General features: G+C 36.1%; 1 protein-coding gene across 1 annotated transcript in view; it reads left to right on the top strand.

The window, feature by feature from the left end:
- Positions 1 to 8,532, top strand: part of LOC122400096 (T-lymphocyte activation antigen CD86-like) — a 187,545-nt gene extending 179,013 nt beyond the window's left edge. The window contains exon 6 of the mRNA XM_043401333.1: positions 8,161 to 8,532. Within this exon, the coding sequence (XP_043257268.1) occupies positions 8,161 to 8,270 (110 nt within the window). The 3' untranslated portion in view covers positions 8,271 to 8,532. The remainder of the gene's footprint in view (positions 1 to 8,160) is intronic.
- The last annotated feature ends 14,514 nt before the right edge of the window (positions 8,533 to 23,046 follow it).

Genomic DNA, 23,046 nt, shown 5'->3' with positions numbered 1-23,046 from the left:
TCAGTCCGCGTTGAAATATTTTTGATGGATGTTTCTTAGAAATGGCGTTTTACGATTGTTGGCGTAATAAATCCCGTGTTTAAAGTGCCCTCGCCCCGACAACGTGTAAAAATAATTTGGAGGTTTACGTGTCGGTGACAGCCAGACGTAAGAAGCTTGACAAAGTAACGTATACATTATAAATGCAGCAGCGCGACACAGGCGACACGCAGTACACGAGAACCGCAACATACACAGGACCACGAACTTGGCACCAAAAGGAAACCGTGATTATGTACATCGATGCAGGTACATTAAAACGGGGCATAAACCGTGAGCCGACACGCTACAGTCGCCAATTCACAGCCAGCGTTACGTATGCTTTGGTTACTACCGTTACTTTACTTGCACCCCGCAAATCCTCACCACTTTCTCGCAATTTCCAGCCTGATTAATGCTTCTAAAAGTGCACTATGTGCTTCAGCATTTAACTCCAGCCTTTGGCGAAATTTCCCGGAGTTCATGATACACGCCGTACTTGCGATAATGGCGTCTTCGGAGTGTGGCGGATCGAATGGCGAGGGTGACTCCTGCAGTTTAGCGACTCTGCTCAATTTTCACTGGCTTTACTTTTTTTTTAGCAGTAAAATAAAAGACCAAGATCATTTTTCAGGCGATTCGAAAGTTTGATTCAGAAGATTGTATGCATTATATTTGTAATTATTAATCGGTGAGCTCATCGATTGTTACCTTTCGACAGAAATTTTTAGTAAATTGTCTTTTACCCCGGATTTATTTGAGCATTCTCTGACAGACTGATCAGTTGTCCAATCCTAAACTGAACCTAATTCCTAAAGGCTAAATTCACCATAAAAGTTAGGTTAGGTTGGAGTTCGTTTTGGTTTGTTTGCGTTAGGTTTCTATGAATCTGTCTGAACACGTTTGAGCAAACAAAACACTACCATTCGATACTTTCCTGATGAAATAAGGTAGAGTGTATTAGCTTGTCAAGCTGCCTTGATAGATTTTCTTTTTGTAATATTAAACCAAAGCTTTAAAAATTATCCTGCAGAAACTAAAGCAACAAAGTTGATCCTGTTTCTTGGTTTGATACACGCGGCTATAAACTTTACTAGATTGGACCGTGTTATGATTTCGGATTTTATTCCAGTCTGATTCCTACTTCTGAAACTAGGCTACAGGTCTTAGAGTCGAACTTCAGAGTTGGTGGACTTTCGTAAAGTTTACGATGCATGTCATCCTCGTTGCAATCGAGTCTTTAACCGAATTCGGTTTTACGTGCATTTTGAAAAATCCGAAAACAGATACACCGAAGTTTTTATATATCACCAGAATTTCATGTAAAGGTTCAAAATTCGCTCCTCGAAGTGCAAAAATTTCCTTCGACAATTTGTAGGACTACGTTCTTTTTCTTTTTGAAGTGAAAAATAAAAATAAATCTATTCGAGGCTGCAGAATATTTGCTAACGCCTCGTATCCACGTCCGGTTACCTAAAAGTAAGTTCCAAATTCCCGGCTGAATGGCGTCGAAATTGTTGAACAATTTGTGAACGAAATGGCCGCGTCTCGACGTGTGTTCGAGTACGCCGTGCGGCATTTAGAAACACTTCAAGTAAGTTGGCTCGGCGCTGCAGTGTGTTTCTTCTAAATTCAACCAAGGTGACCGAGTTCCGTGGAGTTTCTGTATTCGTCGCGAGCGACGGTGGTGTTTTTCGCCCGCGCTGAAAAGGAGATTTTAGCGCGACTGGGTGGCGAGGGTTCCGAAATTACGGAGGACTGAAATTTAATGAGATTCTTTGTGTTGAACTGGCGCGCGAAAATACACAGGCACTGGCTGCGCTCAAAGCCGCAAAGTGCGAGGAAAACCGTGATAAATGAACACTGTACATCAATACTAAACAAGATTCGAAGTTCGTTAAAATACCGATCAGGGAAAAAGAGAATGTAATTTTCCTAGTTTTCTACGTCGATTCGCAGTTCAGAGCTAATTGGACATTGTTTGGTCAACGTGTTTACGTTTACCATTCTTTCTATTCTTGTTATTACTGTCGTTGGCGTTATTATTATTGTTCATGTACCATTGTTGTTATTATGGTTGACATTGTTGTTACTCTGTCAATACTTTTGTTGTTGTTGTGGCTTACATCGTTGTTATTATTACTGTCATTGCCAATACTATTACTGTTGTCGTGGTGGCCAACATCGTTTTTATTATTACTGTCATTGCCAATACTATTACTGTTGTTGCTGTGGTTGACATTCTTGTTATTATTGTTGTCGTCGTTACTATTATTGTTCATGTCAATACTATTCTTGTTATTATGGTTGACATTGTTGTTATTACTGTCGTCGTCGTCGTGAATTATTATTATTGTCATTATTAATACAATTATTGTTGTTGCTGTAGCTGACAGTATTGTTATTACTGTCGTCGTCGTCGTGAATTATTATTATTGCGATTATTAATACAATTATTGTTGTTGCTGTAGCTGACAGTATTGTTATTACTGACGTCGTCGTTGTTAATTATTATTATTATTGTCATTGTCAATACAATTATTGTTGTTGCTGTGGCTGACGTTCTTATTATTATTGTCGTCATTGTTGTTAATTATTATTATTATTGTCATTTTCAATACAATTATTGTTGTTGATGTGGCTGACGTTCTTATTATTATTGTCGTCATTGTTGTTAATTATTATTATTATTGTCATTTTCAATACAATTATTGTTGTTGCTGTGGCTGACATTCTTATTATTATTGTCGTCATTGTTGTTATTACTGTCGTCGTCGTTAATATTATTATTGGCATTTTCAATACTATTGTTGTTGCTATGGTTGACATTCTTGTTATTATTGTTGTCGTCGTTATTATTATTGTTCATGTCAATACTATTCTTGTTATTATGGTTGACATTGTTGTTATTACTGACGTCGTCGTTGTTAATTATTATTATTATTGTCATTGTCAATACAATTATTGTTGTTGCTGTGGCTGACGTTCTTATTATTATTGTCGTCATTGTTGTTAATTATTATTATTATTGTCATTGTCAATACAATTATTGTTGTTGCTGTGGCTGACGTTCTTATTATTATTTTCGTAATTGTTGTTAATTATTATTATTATTGTCATTTTCAATACAATTATTGTTGTTGCTGTGGCTGACATTCTTATTATTATTGTCGTCATTGTTGTTATTACTGTCGTCGTCGTTAATATTATTATTGGCATTTTCAATACTATTGTTGTTGCTATGGTTGACATTCTTGTTATTATTGTTGTCGTCGTTATTATTATTGTTCATGTCAATACTATTCTTGTTATTATGGTTGACATTGTTGTTATTACTGTCGTCGTCGTCGTGAATTATTATTATTGTCATTATTAATACAATTATTGTTGTTGCTGTAGCTGACAGTATTGTTATTACTGACGTCGTCGTTGTTAATTATTATTATTATTGTCATTGTCAATACAATTATTGTTGTTGCTGTGGCTGACGTTCTTATTATTATTGTCGTCATTGTTGTTAATTATTATTATTATTGTCATTTTCAATACAATTATTGTTGTTGCTGTAGCTGACATTCTTATTATTATTGTCGTCATTGTTATTACTGTCGTCGTCATTAATATTATAATTGGCATTTTCAATACTATTGTTGTTGTAGCTGACAAATTTGTTATTATTACTGTCATTGTCAATACAATTATTGTTGTTGCTGTGGTTAAAATTCTTGTTATTATTGTCGTCGTCGTTGTTACTATTATTGTTCTTGTCAATGCTGTTGTTGTTGCTGACATCGTTGTTACTATTATTGCCATTGCCAAAACTACTGTTGTTTTGTTCGTATCTTTCTTATAATTATTGTTGTCATATCATTTGATGTCTCAGCTAACAAAATAGGTTTCTCTATAGAAAATCTCATCGATAACGTCCTGCAGCCCTTACTTGCAGGAACTTGAACGTATAAAATGTCATATTAAATGACTGACCCCCATGAAATGTCTTCTCATCGATGTTTTTGGATTCTCTCGAGCAATTTCTCGACTTTCCACGCGTCTGCGAACATTTGCGGTTTCTGGAGCCAGGAATCGACGAACTAACGTAGGAATTGTTTGCGCAGTTGGTACCCTTTGGCTCCCAAGTTGTGAGAAATTCTCTTTACGTGCCAATAATTGAATTATCACTTCTGGCGTACGTTGGACTTCCACGATGGAACTCGCTTACCTTTTATCTTGCAATCTTATTTATTCCCTGCACAAGAGAATTAGATAACGCGTCGTCGTTATGAGGTTAACAAACAACTAACAAAAAATTTCGTTGGTGGTTCATAAAACGTAACATTTCCTTTCTGTTTATAAATTAGATACTACCTACTCGTGATAACATTCACACGTTAATTACAAATAATAACCACGATAATACACACAGTTTGTTTAATAGTTTCGATGTAATAAATAATTTTTTAATTTTGTACTGTCTGTAATAATTGATTGGTAAATTTTAGCCAATATTATTAAGCAAGTGATCTGGCAAAGATAATATTTTTAAACAAAAATGAACAATATGTAACTATTAACAATGAACGATTTTGTAACAAATTCCGTATTAAAAGAAATCATTGCACGATTGATAATGCATCGTATTTAATGAAACAAGGCCTATGCAAGGAAGATAAATTGTTGCCAATGAATGAAATTGAAATCGGTTCGGTGGGATCGCGGAAAATCTAGATTGTTGCGGTCAACAGATTCGCAACGTGGGCAACTTGTCATTCCATAGTTGCGAATGGCTACATTTTATCTCCCAGAACGGTGATGGTCGTTTTCACTAAAAAATGAGTGTTTCTTGCGCCACAGGGTCGTTCGTCGAATTACGCGCCATAAATTAGAACAGGCTGCCTCGGGATGCCAGGGGAAAAAAAATAAATGTTCCCGCCGAAATCGTAAAGGTGTTCGTGGAAGAAAACCATTGCCCGCAGCAACGGGAGATGCATGATTAATCGAATTTTTTTGCTGGTATCCTTCGTCAAAGTGTAGAATTAAAAGTAGTACTACTCCAATGAACACCGAAAGCACCAATTTTAATATAAAAAGACAAAACAACAGACAGTTTGTGGGTTAAAACAACGTATATGTAATAAGTAATGCTGACACATTTCTCCCCTTCATTTTTGCAATCATAGAACTGTACGATTTACCAATAACAAACTATATACATTTTCAAAAATTCGATCTCAACTCGCGGACAGAAATTAAACAGAATTCGGGTTCGACCTTTTTCAATCGACACGTGCAATACACGAGTTTTCGTCAATAAACGAGGGACTACTGTACCGATCGTAAGTTACGTGTTTCTTTACAATCATCTTTTCCTTTTTTTACGTTGGAATATCGAAAAGGAATTATAAACCTAGATTTTACCAGAATCATGACAGAAATTTGTTTTCTGAGAAATTAATGATTTTAAGAAGCAGTCGTTGTGAATGTAAAACATTGATAATTGATTAAATATAAATATAAATGAATTGCTGGTAGCGTACCAACGTACTTTGAAATTCCGCGGAACGAAACGGGTATTCCTCGGAAATACACAGCCCACGTAACTTTCAATCGAAATTTTCGGAAATTCGATTTCGCCTCGCAGACATTTCCGCGTACCAATTCTCTCCGGTTCGATCGGCAACAACGCGCTTCTCAAAACTATTTTCCCAAAAAGTTGAGGGACAATGTAAAGTGGAACGCAGCCGTTCTGAAGTTGATAACGCGCGCATGCATTGGTGTGGAGGGGTGGAGGGGGGCGGGGAGGTGGGGAAGGCTACGCCATGCTCCTGCGAGCTACCATATTTGTCATCCTCGAACAATTCAGCCGGCTTATCCCTGCTAGCCGAATTTCCCCACATTCTGCACCGTCCTGGCGTATTTAACGGACAAGAATGCACGCGTGACAGAAATTCCATGGCGTCACCCGCGGCGCTCCGTTTATGAACCCAGAGACACACAGAAACGCAACAAACGAGGGGAAACGATGAACAACTCGCGAGTGGATCGAGACCGGAGTTCCTCTTTATTTCGTAAAATTTCTGGTTTAAAAAAGTATTTAAAACGACGATGAAACACCAAGAATTTCAGAGATTTCAGTTGTTCGCAGTCAAAATACGTACATATGTACATTCTTTGTTTTGTTTGGTGAAATTTATGAATATTCTTATTAATTTCTTATCCGATTTACGGTCAAGCAACGACCATATGTTATTTTTGGACAAAATTATGGAACAATCTTTGGAAATAATCGTAAAGGAAACACGTTTATGAATTGCAAATTTGTCGAAAATAATTAAAACGGAGCCTCGCTTGCAACTTCGTGGAAACATCGATCGAGTATTTTAATGTGAAAATGCAAACAGTGCTATGGAAATTTTATATGGAATAGTGTTAAACAATCCCGATAAACCAGACCAAGAAATATGATAATAAAATTTACAAAAATTAATTATATAATTATATAACCATTGATAGTTAGTATCCGAATGGTTGTGAGAAAATTACTTGGTCTTGAAAACACGAACGGTGAAACATTTAACAGAAAATCCCGTTTCGTCGAAATCGCTTTCCAGAAACTATGTCATCCAATTCCTCGATAATGATACCGATTTGTAGTACGAATTCGAACTTTGGGACAATTTTGAACTTCATTCAACTTTCAATGAATCGTTCCAGAAGCATTTACAAACTTTGACTTTCCAGAGAGCATAAAACTGTTAAAGACATTGAATTTTTAGAATCAATCGGGTATCAATTTCAAACAAGTTAAAGTCACGTAAAACAACTATCGTATAAGAGCAACTTTCCCAGGGCAATTCACTTGTCTTTGAAGACAAGCATTGTACACACTGGAACAAATTTCTATACATATAACTTTACATAATTATCAACGACATCATATACATACGTTTAGTGGTCCACAATTCAAGGGTTAAATTGATGGTTTCAAATTCACATATGTTAATATTATATCTGCTTGAAAATTAAGGACACTAATAAATAAATAATTTACAAGTACCATAACGTAGAAATTTAATCAAAAATATTGTACTGGAATGCAAAATAATAAAATTGAGATTTGGGTAAAAATGGTCCCAGGGCTGTTTGATCATCAAAACGTCCATTATTCAATGGTTAAATCGGTGACATCGAATTCACATATATTAATACTAAATGGTCTTGTAAATTAACGGCACTAATACATAAAGAATGTACGAATACCATAATGTAGAAATTTAATCAAAAATATTGTACTGGAATGCAGAATAATAAAATTGAGATTTGGGTAAAAATGGTCCCAGGGCTGTTTGATCATCAAAACGTCCATTATTCAATGGTTAAATCGGTGACATCGAATTCACATATATTAATACTAAATGGTCTTGTAAATTAACGGCACTAATACATAAAGAATGTACAAATACCATAATGTAGAAATTTAATCGGAAATATTGTACTGGAATGCAGAATAATAAAATTGAGATTTGGGTAAAAATGGTCCCAGGGCTGTTTGATCATCAAAACGTCCATTATTCAATGGTTAAATTGGTGACATCGAATTCACATATATTAATACTAAATGGTCTTGTAAATTAACGGCACTAATACATAAAGAATGTACAAATACCATAATGTAGAAATTTAATCGGAAATATTGTACTGGAATGCAGAATAATAAAATTGAGATTTGGGTAAAAATGGTCCCAGGGCTGTTTGATCATCAAAACGTCCATTATTCAATGGTTAAATTGGTGACATCGAATTCACATATATTAATACTAAATGGTCTTGTAAATTAACGGCACTAATACATAAAGAATGTACAAATACCATAATGTAGAAATTTAATCGGAAATATTGTACTGGAATGCAGAATAATAAAATTGAGATTTGGGTAAAAATGGTCCCAGGGTTGTTTGATCACCAAGCCTAATAAATTGAGAATTTTCAAAATATAATAATACATAAATTTAATCAGAAACCTTGCACTGTAATGCAAAATAATAAAATAGAGGTTTGGGTAAAAATGGACCTTGAAATATGATTGCAAGGTAAATCTATCTGAATTCGTTTTGAAGCTAATGTATGGCTCGTTGGTTGTTCCAGGGGAGCATCCAGCAGCGATGCAGCACGGGAATTCTAGCAGCAGCGGCGCAGCAACGAGGACGCTCGCGTTGCTCCTGTTGCTCCTGCACGCCGGCTCGTTCGCAAGGTGACTGGCCGATCACGAAGCCTTCCAATAAGAACACGATCAAAGTCGTTTCTCCTTCGCGTAATCGAACAAGGACAGAGTGGAAGGGGGGATAGAAAGCAACAGCGAGGAAGCGTCGTCTCCGTCAGCAGTAACCACCTTGTGCCCCTATATATCACCTTTGATCTTCCTTTTAACTGATCAACAAAGAGAGCAGACCGTCAGGATTGTCAAAGGGACTCCTGGCAAAGAAGTATCGAGGTACTTCGAGGCCCAGCGACCACTGGAAACCCTCTCCGGACTACTCACTACCCGTGGATGTCCCGACGATTCTAGCTAGTGGATCACCTCCGACCCGGATAATAGTAAATCTGCAAGTGCGTCTAACAGCGATGAGTGTTCTCGGCTTCTTGTTTGTATCCGTAGGTATCCCGAGTCGATCGGACCGGCACGAGTGAAACTGTTCCCCAGTGACGAGCTAGGGTTCCTTCGTTCGTGGCGATATCTCGAGCCCGGAGCCAGCTCTCGCGGAGCACGAGATTGCACGAACTCAATAAACTCGACCTTTTTCTTTCCGTTCGAAGAAGAGGAGAGTCGTACGAGACGATCTCGCGAGACGAGAACTCCGGCAACATGTAAATGGGTGTTTAGTATGAGGCAGTTGGGCTCGGTGCGATCCATGAAATGTTTAGCGTCTACGATAATCAAGGATCTGCGCGGGTTCGTTCTCGTAATTAACAGGCACACCGGATGCCTACTAATTTGGATGTATGCTACCCCCGTTTTCAGGTTACGCTCCTAAAGAGGACGATCGCGCGTGTGTCAGACGGTTTCATTGTCTTTGGGGAACGCTATACACCGTCTGCTGGTGGCGGTTTCATCGAATCAAATGGAGGGGGGCTCTTCAACGAAAGGAAATCGTTGAAATTAATTACTCGATTCTTGCACACCACGATCTTATTATCGTTGCTGTCGGTGAAATAGATTGATTTGTTTATGTTTGTTTGCCGAATTATAACGATTGGACCAAACGGAGCTAGCCCTTTTCTTGCACGATACACTTTGTACATTAATTTTCAAAGTCTCACTTTCTTTGTGTCACCATGTTCTGAAAAAGTCTGATATAACACTTGTTGTAACAAATAGTGCGACATAATTTTCTCGTTGTCCCTGGAATATTTAAAATTGTCTACAAAGAATTTTTGTTAAATGTAGAAAGCATTATTAGAGAAGTTTATGTTTGACAACGAACATACGATGAACATTCACTGATTTTGAAAAAAGAATTTATTCTATGAGTAGCATGGGGGTTTAAATAAGAACAAATTGATTCCAAATGCTATCGATGTTAAATTGAATCAATGGTATTTAAATTTACAGTATAAAAGTTCAAAATGTTAGTGTTAAAAATTTACAAGTGAAAAGTTAAGTAGAATTCATAGAAGAGGGATTGAAGTTTTAATAATTTTAATTTATTATAAAATTTGATGTTCGTTCATTCAAATGTAAAAATTGTCATTTGCACGCTGTCTCGATTGGTAGGCGTTTTGCATAGTAAAAAAAATTGTGAAAAGACCAACGAAAGTAATAATCGGAAGATCTATCAAGAGACTGAATACGAAGGGTGATTCGACGTTCTCCGTTCAATTTCAGTCTAGTCATCGAAAATGAATATGATCTGGAATTGTTATTTTCCAGACATTTTCAGTTATTTGACATCCTCCTATAATTGCTGCAAATTTCAGAGTTATCTGTACATGGAATACTTGGCCATTTAAAATAAAAATGCACTCCTTTTAAAACTTTATTTTCATATTCATAATATCAACGAATTTTGTGCAATAAAGATATTGAATCTTAAAGAAAACAAATGAAAATTATTTGAAATAACATTGCCATAGTCTACTAGAAAGTAACAAACACTTTATTAATTTAGATATAACTTAATTCATTCGTTATGACCAATCGCTTTTGAAAGAACAACGTTTACGAAACTACAAAACAATTTCAATTGTTCCTTTGAAGCTGTACATTTTTCATTTCAATTTTCAATATTGTTACCATTGACGTCAGAAACTGTTTCAGCTGATATTTTTAACAAGAATGAAATACTATGTTGACCCAACCAATACGTTTGTGCATCCCCCCAGGGGTCCATGAATCACAATTCGAGAAAAATTGGAAAACTTCCATTGGAATAAATTATGTACTAACCAATACAAGTTGGCTACTTTTTACTCGTGTCAACAAATTGAATACACTACTTACATAACAAAGACACGTACTATCTATAATATACGTTCACATTTTATTATATTTCGAATTATTCGGCAATTTTTATCATCGCGTTTCTATTAAGGTTCCATAGAAATAATTAGTTAAAATTAATACGGAAAAAATGAAAAAATTTATCGATCACCCTGGTATCAGGAATATGAGATCTGACGGGTTAATAGGGACATCATATCCTAGAATTTTCAAACACCGATAGCATTACCAACGCCAGGCACTAATACAACTAGAATTGCGCAATCGTCGTATTCGTCGCCGGGAAACATTTATTCCTGATCCCCCATTACAGCTTTCAAGCTTGCTCACACGTACGGTGATACTATCACGATAAAGGCAGTCTTTCACGAAGGCTAGCTGTTCCGTGACAATTCTACATGCAGCAGCAATAATTTTAACCGATCAAACGGCACACAACGGTACCAGGGTTAATAGTATCGTCTGACAGTGACAAATGGCCGACCTACGAAAGGACGAGAGAAATTAATAGGCGCTGGTTTAGCAACGTTCTATTCGTCGATTCTGCAACGGTATTCTTCATGCAAACAATTCGAGGTTCAAGAACGTTCTCTTTGTATTAAGAACACCGTATGGTTGTGCATACTGTAATCCCCAACACAGTGGACGAACCAAAAATACTTTGAAAACCTTAATTTTTTTAATTACTGAGTCATAATAGTAATTGTACCTTTGGGTTTGGTTCTATTTTAGTGGGAGTTGTGTTTATATTATAATATAGTTTGAAGAGAAAGTACCTATTTTACTGTATAAAATAATTTGTTACGAACATCATTTTTGAAACTTTTCTAGAACTTTTTTTGCAATGTAACGAAAATACTTTACGCGGATATTTTGAAACAGAATACTTTATGAGAGTAATTGCCTCTTTTCACGAGACACCGTAATATAACGCAGAATTTTTATATTTTCGCTCCAAACTGCAATCCCAAACTTCAAATACAGCGCAATGATTCTAGTTAATAGATTCTTCATTTTTAACGATTCAGAACCAATTTGTTCTTGAAACGGAATTTCAAAGTTTAGTCTACGCTTCGCGCACGGTGAATCTTTCCTGTTCAATGTTTGAAACGTTCATTTTTCATGTATTATTTATCTTCAGTGTTTATTAATAACAAACGTAATATCCTCTCGTTGTTAAATTGAATCTCTATCAAGAATAAAACATGGTTTTGGGAAAATTGAAATTCGTAGGAATTCGTTTAATTTAAATAAAATTCGTCGATTGATCGAACTAAATAAATATTAAATTTATATTGATCAAACTAAATAAATGTTATATTTACATTGATGTAACGTTTTGTTAAAATAAACAGAATTTGTTCAATGGCAAGAAATTAAAATTGGAATTTGAAATGAAAATGTGGAAGTACAATAAATTAACGGAATAAAACATACTGAGACTTTATGTGAAAATTCTTTGAGCTTCTTCTGAATTATTATTACTTGTATTCGTAATGTCAAGAAATAAAATCAATACCTGCCTTCTGGAACTTCGAGACGTATCGTATGCAAAGCATATATGGTCTACTGTATGTACCCTAGTTTAGGTATTATCGATCTATAGTGTAACTAGTATGGCATTTACACTATCCGTCAATATACACCTTCGATATTTGGTGTTTATGAAGTGATATAAACAGGTTTCATTTGTCTATGATTAAAATTCATTCAATAGAGCATATCCATACTAATTTACAATTTGAATCTTCGTTACCAAGATACAAACATTTAAAGTTTCCCGCCATGACTCCCGATCGGCGCCATTTTCAATCAGCTGCCCGCGCGACACCGCCTGCGAACTTTAACTGTTTATATTTCGATAACGAAACCTCCGATCGCCAAATGGAAAAGAACTACATGATTCAAACGATTGATCCAATGGGAATAACTATTTGATTCGAATTAGCACGTGAAATTTTTAGAACTACGTGGTTATTAGCGACGGGGGTGCTTTTCTTACGTTGTTTCTGTGTATCTTATCGTTACTTGGGTTATGTTTCAGTGAGTTTTCTATCTTGTATTTGTTTCTGCAATCAGACGTTCGTTAAATCTTTGATGCAGATCGTTTCCTAAATTCGTTGAATATCCTTTCGACGAGGCGTTGGTGGCTACGCCGCTATTTTCAACCCTTCCTCGACGATACTAGTATCAATAGAAAGACAGGGAAATTCGGGGATAGAGCGGGTCGAACGCAGTTTCACGCCGTAATACGCGCGAGGCTCGTTTGCAAGCGCCGTCAGCGAGCGAAGGCATTATCCTGGTTATCCTTGGAATTCCTTTTACCGACAGTAAACACGACTACCCGAATAACTGGAAACGTTTACGCGGAACGAAGTTGAGAACAACGCCGCGGTTTTCATGGATTCTTGGATAAGAAGCAACGTATTTTCTGGGCTTCGGGATCCACCGTGACCCGAATATTACGACAAAACCTCGGCCCGGAATTCCGCTCGAATGCCGGAAGCGAGCTGCTGTCTTTCTTTACCTCCGCGTTCACGTGCATTTCTGGTACACAAATATTTAGGGCTCCATTGAGTTTGCGCGGGATTCGTCGATAGACGTGGAATCGACGCGATGCGAGCTGAAAATTCGGGAATTATTCCCGTAATTCGCTCTGCTCCCGGTGAAATTATTTTTAGCCCCATATTTTTATCGCGAATAGCGGAAACTCCCGTATCCGAATTAACAGAGAGAGAAAATGGCGGTTGGGTGATAGGACAAGTTTTTTTTTATTAAATTTAATAAAATTAATTAAATCAAGATTAAGGAAAAATTAATGATAAGCCAATACATTTAACGAACTCTAAATAAATCTTATTAAAAATAATATCAAAAATTATTGTTTTCTATTCGTACATGAAATCCTTAAGATACATGGACGACATATTTAGTGCTGTGATTACTGCAGCCCTTTTAGAACCGACTGCGATTGAATTTCCAATAACTGTGCAGTTACATTTCAATTGGTCTCGACGTTTACATTCAATCGCTGTCAAATATATCGTTAATTGCAACTAAGTTTCCTAGTTTACGAGCACCGAACGTATCCAAGAACATGACCAAACTGTCTTCGCGTTACGATCGTTTCCAAATTATGCATCGAACGATTTAATATCGTATCATAGTAATAGTAATGTAAAACTTTCGAAAACCGACAGGGTTTTTTTTAAATGTGACGGAGAACTTCTCTGCTATTAACGGAAGAAAAATAACTGTTTTTATTACGGAAGAATTTTGATTTCTTCTAAATTTTTATTCAAACCAGAACTTTCCGAGAACGTTTATTTATCTGTTCTTATTGGAACTTATAATGCGAAAACTTTTATTATAGAAGTTCCATTCCAAGTGTTACAACGGAATCTATTGAAAAAGTTCCATAACTGTTTCAACCTCTGGACTTAGGCCAACGAGGTTTTCACACCCTCCATAAACATAAGCAGAAAAGGAGGTGGAGGGGTAATTGTTGCTTAAACGCTGGAATAATTGTATTTTCAATTATTTATTATTGTAATATTAATGTTTCATTTAAGCTTTGCACACCACCATCGATAAAATTGATGAAATTGAGGTTATTGGAAAGTTATTATTCGATATAGCGTGTCACGTCTATCTTTGACGTCCATAAATTTCATAGTATTGCAGGCTCGTAATATTTTTAGAGTCTATTGTGTACCGTAATATTTTTAGCGTGTATCTACATGATGAATTGTATTATAAATCGCACTATTTTTATTTTCCCGTACAATTTATAATTTTTATGTGCACCGCGATGTATTTATCTTTCGCATCGAAACATTATTTTGAGCTTCTCAAAGAATCAACTGCTTTAAATTAATTGTGATCTTCGATAATAAATATGAAAGAGTTTCCAAATTTTTCAAAGTATAATACACAAAAAAATGCAAAATGGGTAATGTGATACTAAACCTAACCTAAAAATTTTTACTATACATTGGAATCAATTTGTCCTATTTTCTAATAAGCTAGTCTCGAGTAAATACATCAAAACATTGTTTTGAGTTTTGCGAAGAACCAACTGCTTTAAATTAATTATGTTCTTCGATAATAAATATGAAAGAATTTCCAAATTTTTCTAGATTATATATTGTTAATTTTTCTTCGAATCTATTCAACTGAGATGCAAAACAAAAAAAATATAAAATGGGTAGTGTGATACTAAACCTAACCTAAAAATTTCTAGGATACATGGAATCAATTTGTCTTATTTTCTAATAAGCTAATCTCGATTAAATGCATAAAAATTCGTAAAAACTGTAATTTTTATTTATTCGAAGCAGCGTGTTCGTAGTTGATGGTAACGCTCGAAACCCATTTAAAACTTGAACTTATTCATTAATTTACGGCCACGATTCTACGCGGGGTGATTTATTCAGCGAACCTGGTGAGTTTCGTGGAAAAATTGAAATTCACGTTTCACGAAATCCGCGGAATCGCGGAATTTATTTCAGCAAGGTTGAAAGTTTAAAATGTGCCATAATACAGCGACAGACAGCCTGCTCCGCCGCCATAGTGCTCGAACGTAACATCGAATACATTGTGAAACGAATTACAACCACGTGTTTTTTTTTTTTTCTATAAATCGTCGCGCAAAGATAAAAATTGGAAGAGTCGGCTTCGTTTTTCGGTCGCCGACCTTTCGTTGCTGCTTTTGCAATGCGTTTACGCGGAGGAACAAATATTTAGAGTTACGCTGAATTCGCGTAATTGGCCGGGGAAACCCCCGAATCGTTTCGACGCGGTTTATTTGATTCGGGTAATCTAGCGTGCGACGAGAGGGGATTTTAAACCGTTCCTCAAATTTCGTTCGTTGTCCAAGCATTTTTTAAACCGACCTCCGAGGGGTTTCCATCAGTTACATTTTCGAGCGTATCGCTGGAATGCGTTTTAAACGCAGCCGCCGGCCGAAACACAAAAGCTCGAATGAAAGAGAAACAAGACAAACGAGTTTTAAGTGATAAGGCATGACGGCATTTTTTCGATCGTATTTTTTTTGCATCGATATACACAGTGGTCCAAAGATTGATACCAAATATAGTTTCTCGTCGACTCGTTGAATACTTTTCTGATTAATTTTTAAGGCACGAAGTTGGTACTCGATCAAAATGCCATCTATTACGAGTTGAAATGGATTAAATTTCGTTTTTGAGGATTCGAAATTCGAAGAAACGTTTGGAAGTTTAGAATATTTTTTTAAACAACGCATTGCCTACGAATTCGACGATGTTAATTTGCAACTTTAGCCAAACGATGGAAGAGTCTCAGAATTTTAGAGAACTGACAATAGAGTTGTACGTTATTGTCTCAGAAATCGACCAATGTTAGCAAAAATTCGTTTCAACTAACGAAGAAAGGAATTCTAGTAACGTGTAAACGATGAAATGATACTCAGAATAGTTGCAGGGTAGCGTGTATCAGACATTTTTACAGACCACTTTCTTAACGAGAACGTAAGCAGAGTACTGCCATAGATTCAGAGACATCGATGACTCGATCGCCATTAAATACTTAATCAATTTTTATAACGTCTACCTTCTACGTTCGACTCACAATTATTCGCGAAACTTTCATAGAGTTCATTGAAAATTGTCCCACGGAAGCATAGTTATTCAGATGTTCGTATTTTAACGGGATATTGCTGTCCAAACTGTCATTTTTTCGGCCTTTTTTGTGGTTTTTCTTGCAATGGTAGGTAGGCTGTTTCGTACTGAGATTTTACAGATATATTCATTCATCTTATATGTACAGTATTTTTTTCAACAAAAAATATTAAAAATTGTGGGATTTATAACTTCTTGTTAAAAAAAAAACACATTTAAACTAGCTTCAGTGACTTCAAATTTGGAGAAAATATTCAGCAGACATGTCTGTATCGCTGAAATTAAAGATTTTTAAAAACATTGAGTTTTACTATTCTTCTCAACATGCTAAAGAGACAAAAAACGGTGAAAAACAGAAATTCGAAACTCGAAGTGCAGCCATTCCTTTATTCATCGATATTTTGAATTTTGCCTAGTTCCTGCTACAACCACACTCTTCCTAATGGAGATACTTTAGCCAATGGAAGACATTAAACAAGAAGTTATAACTCCCCACACTTTCTAATAATTTTTGATGAAAAAAATACTGTACTAACAAACAATGAACAAATGTATCTGCAAAATCTCAGTACGAAACAGTCTACCTACCATTAAAGAAAAAATTCACAAAACCGACAAAATGCCTTTCGACGTTCGTAGATTGTTTCGAGCAATCGAATCTCCTGTTTTGTTAATCGCGAAGCCGTGTATAATGTGGTTTGAAACCTGTCCATGGCGGGCAAAGGAACATCGTGGCTCCGTGCAGCGTCGGTTTCCGGCCGAACCAGAGACAGATTCGTCGAAATCAGAGGAGCTACCTGAAAACGAGTTCACCGTGGCAGATCGTTGATTTTGGATCGGCACCCGAGGCCACCACATATCCGTGTACGTTTAATAGACTCGATAAGTTCTAGCGTTAGGCATCGTACCGCGTCCCCAAGATGGCGCCTGGAAAACCGATAAACCTTCCACGCGTCACGTGTCACGATCCCGATGCGATCTCTGACCCCGGGTTCCTCGAGACACGGTCGGACGGAGACGAGAAGGATCTCGAAAACCTGTAAAAAAAAAATTGAACGCACTATTAATATAGAGAACTGATGATAGGTTTAAATTAATCAACTTTTCTTCATTTTTTAATCAAAACAATAGATTCGTACGATCCATTGGCAAAGGAATAAAATAACTTTTGCGTTTAATTTTTCCGGGGGATAAAATACTGTTGAGCTTGCTCGATGTTTTTATCTTCATTACTATGCCCCCAGGGGGCGAAACAAACTCGAAGCTTCTGCCAAGAGCACACAGCTGTTATAGGTACCGGAAGTTTTACTTAAGGAAATTACTAAAGTTACACTCCAGACATTTGTACCAATAAGGATAAGGATCCTTTGCTTCGTTGTCGTTGAAAACTGATAACTCGAAGCGTCGGTGATCGAATCGATTGAACATTGACAAGACAGGTGCAACCCGATAAATTCCCATCGGTGTATCCGATCGTTAGGGTAAACTGGTCCGACTCGCCTCGAGGAATCTCCTTCAACGTATTTGGCGTTCATCGGCGTTTCTCAATATATTTGTAACGCGACTTTAGTCAATCGATCGTCCGTGCGAGCGAGCAATTACAGGAATCGAACGTCCGACTGGTTAATTTCAAATATCCGGCTTTGTAAATGCGATGTGAAAGCGAACGAGCGATTGTTTACGAATTCCGCACGCTAAGTAATTAATCATTGACAAATTGCGTGAAATTATACTTGTTTCTTCCAACCCAGTATCGATGTCTTGCTTAAAAAATTTTTAGGAAAACGTTTTTCTCTTATTTGCGTTAAAATTTAGTTCCATATCGTGATTTTTAAGGCGAAGGTACTGCAATTTTTCTTTTGGAGCAATATTATAGTCGGTATTAATATATTCCCAAATTTTGGTCAGTGAAACTAATTTTGTAGAGTCTTTGGGAGTAAATATTTTATTTGTCAAATAGAATGTGATTCTTTTGAAAATATTGTTTTACCGTTCAAATAAAATATTTTGTAATACAACGTATAAAAAGTAAACAATGATTCTTATAATGAGACCTGAAGTAGTTGATTGATTTTTATTATAGTCGACGGTAATAGAATTTTTATTGTTACAGAATTTAATTGAAAACTGTTAGAAATCGTTACGTGAAAATATTAATTATCTGCATAAGCTCTGTCCATTGTTAAGGCACCCAATATTTCTTTCTTACGTTTCACGACAAATATTGTACGAATTTTTGTAACATTTTGCTTCAATAATAAGAATCGTATAATTTGTAATTTATTAATTGTAATATTAACGAACGCGAGTATACAAGATTGATTGGACTGTGTGCGAAGGAATGGTGAATTTTGGGGTACGATTATGCAAACGAAACCTAATTGTAGGTTATATATTAGGTGCACGAAAGATGTTGAAAATGTTCCTTGTAAAAAATCATCTCAGTTTAAATAATATTATTGATAGGTAAATTTGTTTCGTTGATCATCGTCATGTTATTATGTAAAATTGTTTAATACTTGGCATTAACTGTAATATATAGGGTGGTTAGGTAGTTGGACATCTCAAATATGTTTCTTTTTGATGATATAAAATTGTTCATTTTGAAGGGGCAAATATTCTCGTAAAGAAAAATTTTAAATTTTAACCATGTTCGACGTTGACCTTCAAACGACCTCCAACAACAAGAATCACGTTTACAGACATTAAATTTATTAAAACTGCAAAAAAGTTATTCATTTCATTGAAACATATATAGAAGCAAATCCTATCGATTTTAAACATAATTTTGTAAATTTGACAAAAAGAATAAAATTACACTTAGTTATCGATTGTTTCCAATGTGGATGTGATTTTAATCAACATATCATACGTGGTTGCATTTATTTATTTATACTTAAGTCTGTTGGTGAGAAAAGAATTTTTATATAAATTTATAATTCAGTCTATACTAATGTTTTCCAAAATACTCTTCGAAACAATCAGCCAAGTTCTGCCATTATCATTTCTCGTACCAAAAGAAGGGACAAACGCTTTCCAAACGTTCAAATTAGAACAAACATCCTATATATTACCGTTCAATTCCCTAAGTTTATTTATTAACGCGTTCATTGCGTCTTGGATAAAATAGAAACGCGAACGTTTCAGTCACACTCTGTAAATTTCAATAAAAATAATGGAAGCATAATTCGCGTCGCGCTGAACGCGTTGATCTCTGTTATCTAAGTTTATTGTATCCAAGAGAAGAAAAAATTTCCCCGAAACCAATCTATTATAATATTTTAAACGAATAGTATATTAGTGTTTGACACTTTTGTAACGACAACGACGCTGTTCGTTGTTCGATGTGTGTAAGTACGCGTGGAATCGATTATCACACTTTGATTGTTATTACGGGCAAGCTGTGCACGCGCGACTGTTTTCATATGTAATTAATTATTAATAATTTTCGACGCGCGAGCCGCGAAAGTTACGTTCCAGCCGACAGTGTGGAAAGAGAATCGTTCCGGCGAGCGCCATCGCGGTGAAACGGAATCGTCGTTGATGCATCATTAATTAATGCTGTAAAAAAAAAAAAAAAGAATTATTGTAACTTTAAATTAAAGGACTGGCGTCGAAGGACGCGCGTGAAATGAACTCTGTGCATCGTAGACGTTGCGTTCCTGGAGGACGAAGTGAACGATCAAAGGAAAACAAGAGTGTCTCTCCGACGAAACAATTTTCAAAGTCGTTTGGAAAAAAAAAAAAAACGAAGGACGTTCGTGCAACGCATCGCATCTTTTAAAGAAGAAACAGAAAAAACAAAAAAAAAGAAATATGTTTAAGCTCTAAGTCACTAAAAATCGTATCATACTGGTGTATCCGTGTACACGTTCTCATAGATCATTGACAAATGAGTCGATCGCAACGGATTTAGAAGTGAGATCCCGCACTCATTCGCGCAAAATGCTTTATTTCATGTACAATATTCATGTATAAATCTAAAGTAAAGTAGTGGAACAAATTATCAAAACTTTCTTTGAACTTTGTAGATCAGAAATCGAGCAATTGAGGAATTGACGTCGTCGAGGAAAAGTTTAATTATTTTTTATGTTATTTGTACACGTTCGTACGAGATTCCACGAGAAAGAAAAGCTATAACTCGTTGTAATTTATTTTCGTTGTAAGGATATATTCGTTGAATAAAAGTTTAAAAATTAAAAAATAATGTTTAAAATTCACCTGATGAACGGTACGATATTAGACTTTCCACTGTTGCAGAAAAATTATTAAATATTGTCGTTGTCTTGAGTCGCATAAGCCTCTTGGTAGTCTACTTTGCAGAGTGATAAACTTAAAATTTCCAGCGTAAAAAATGAATAAAAGGAATCGTACAATTTATATCTCTGTTTCCGTTTCATTAACATTTTCATCCGACGAGGACTTCGAGTTCTACTTTCGAAGAAACAGTTTCTTAACGAGCTTCGGCTATCTGGTAGAAAGTTCTACGAATTTTCTGAATCAAATAATTAAAGGATCGTCGAGAGATTGATGGGAATTAATAAAAAGCGAAACTGTAATTGCACCCGGATAAGCTGTTTTTCCGAAATATTTAGTTTCGTTCAATTCCTCAATTGCAATTGAATTTACTTGAAAACACATTGTATAATTACAACGATTTTACGAATGGAGGGTCCGCGATTCGCACAAATTTTCCCAAATATCTTCGTCCCGCAGAGAAAACAAATGATCGTAAATACATTGCATAAATCGTTGAAACTGGACACCTATTTTCTGCAAATTTCCGTTCCCATCGTCGCGATTCGAAACAACGAAACTGGCTTATCGCGAGTGAAAAACTACGTAACATCTTGCCAGTCGGTTATTGTCAAGTTTCACTGCTTCTCAGCCATAAGTTCCGCTGGGAATCCCCGCGCTCGGCAGGAGTGCCGCCATTACAATAACACGGCACTCAAACCGGGCCAAATGAATTTATGGTCGAAACATTTTTACCATCGTCGATAAAAAAAATTCGTCGCTATAAAAGTTGAGCACGGCCAGTAATCGTGACCCAGAAAGAAATTGCACCGTCGTTTATTCCTGTTATAACTAGTCGATGGTGTTGGAGCGAAAGTTATCGCTGTTTCTGCAACGAGCTAATCCTTTAACATCTGTTGGAAGATGGCGACTTTAGCGTTGAGGGACTCAAGCTATTCGAGAACTTGGCTAACAAAGTGCTAGACTACTAACATACACTTAATATAGTTGAATCAAAATCAAGTGAGAGGTCATCTTTGCTATACCGTTTGGTTGATCCATCGTTCCTTAAATAGGAAATATTCAGGTTTTTACTAATTTTGCTAATTCCTATAAACTATAAGCCAACATTAATTTTCTTCATATTAGATTGTTTGGAGCAAAGTGTTATATTATTAAAGTTAGGTTATGTAAAAACAACTTGCAACGGATCTTTCAGATTGTTCATTCTGAGTAGCCTTATTGTATAAAAATTAGCCAGGTTAAGTATTATTTTTCTCGATGTGTAGGCTTCAGCTATTTTAATGGCATATAAATCATTTCTAATTTATGAATTCGATTTTCCCCTATTTTCTTACGACATATTCAGGGAATTTATATATATTATATGCTCCTGGTGTTCCCTTTCATTCGTTCCGCGTGATTACCTTGAAAACTATCGGAAACCTCGGAAGTGCCGTCATCTGGAACAAAACTGACCATGAGATGGCTGCCTGGAAACAGTGTAAGTTTCATCTAAAATGTTCGCTCGAATAACCAATAGTACCAGAGAGAATGAAATAAAAAAAAATTAAATCCTGACGTACAATACGAATTTTTAACATTTCTCACATATTATTGCAATGAATATACTCGATGGTCTGTAATTTACTTCAATTTTACATTTCATTCCCCCGAAATTCCCCCAAATTGTTCACGAAATATTTTTCGTCACGATAGAAGGGGTTATTTAGGTAGCTTCTTTTCGAGATATTAGAATTATGCTGATGTTAAGTGACGTATCGCGTTACTGAGAACAATATTATTCCCGTATATTTCTGTCATTCGATACTACCCTTTCGTACCGTGTAAAAGTACTTTAACCACCCAGCTACAATTAACGAACAGTGGTAATTTGCATACCAGTTATCCGTAATCATATTACAGGATATTATTTGACCAGCTGGTTTGTAACCAAGTAATTGGATACTCGTATACCTGCTTAATGGAAATCCAATTAAATCGTGAGTAGCAATCGAGACTGTGGTGTCATTCGACGATCCCCAATGTATTCACAGAACTTTAGTGCGCCGACGATGGCGGTAATATACAGTTACATAGTTTTCCAACGTTATATCGTCGCGATAAAATATTGCACCTATGTTATATCAAACGTTTTAAATGAATTTTAACACCCTGTGCACGTTTGGATCGCTTTGAGGCAACGTCCTCGTTAGCTGCTCGTTTCTCGCGCAAACGGGACACGAAGCAGTCATGGTTTACGTTACGATAACGATAGTTGCAGAAGGAGTTCGATGTTCCATAGCACCGAGAATTGAAAGTGCACGCGCAGCTAGTGTTGTAAACAGAAGAAATCTACCCGTCGAGTCAATAAAAGAATCGACTTGGGAGATCTTTCGCTAGTTGCACCGTCGAGGGCCTTCGCCTTTTTACTATTTCAGTCGATAGTTGGGAATCCAAACTTTCGATGCTCCGAGCTCAGCAGGATTCATTGAAACCAGCGATGGTATCGAACGTACCTCGTTAAATTTGTACTTGTTTTATTTTAGGGACACGTTTTAATTACTTCCAATGCAACGAATGCATGTAAGTTTAACGTTAATCGTTTCTAAAATATTTTTAAGCATATGAAATTAA

This window comes from Colletes gigas, unplaced genomic scaffold, assembly GCF_013123115.1.
Source record: "Colletes gigas isolate AHSC1104 unplaced genomic scaffold, ASM1312311v1 Colletes_gigas_Sc00016, whole genome shotgun sequence".
Taxonomy (NCBI): domain Eukaryota; kingdom Metazoa; phylum Arthropoda; class Insecta; order Hymenoptera; family Colletidae; genus Colletes; species Colletes gigas.
Note: the sequence above shows the minus strand (reverse complement) of the source record. Positions and strands in the feature narration are given on the sequence as shown.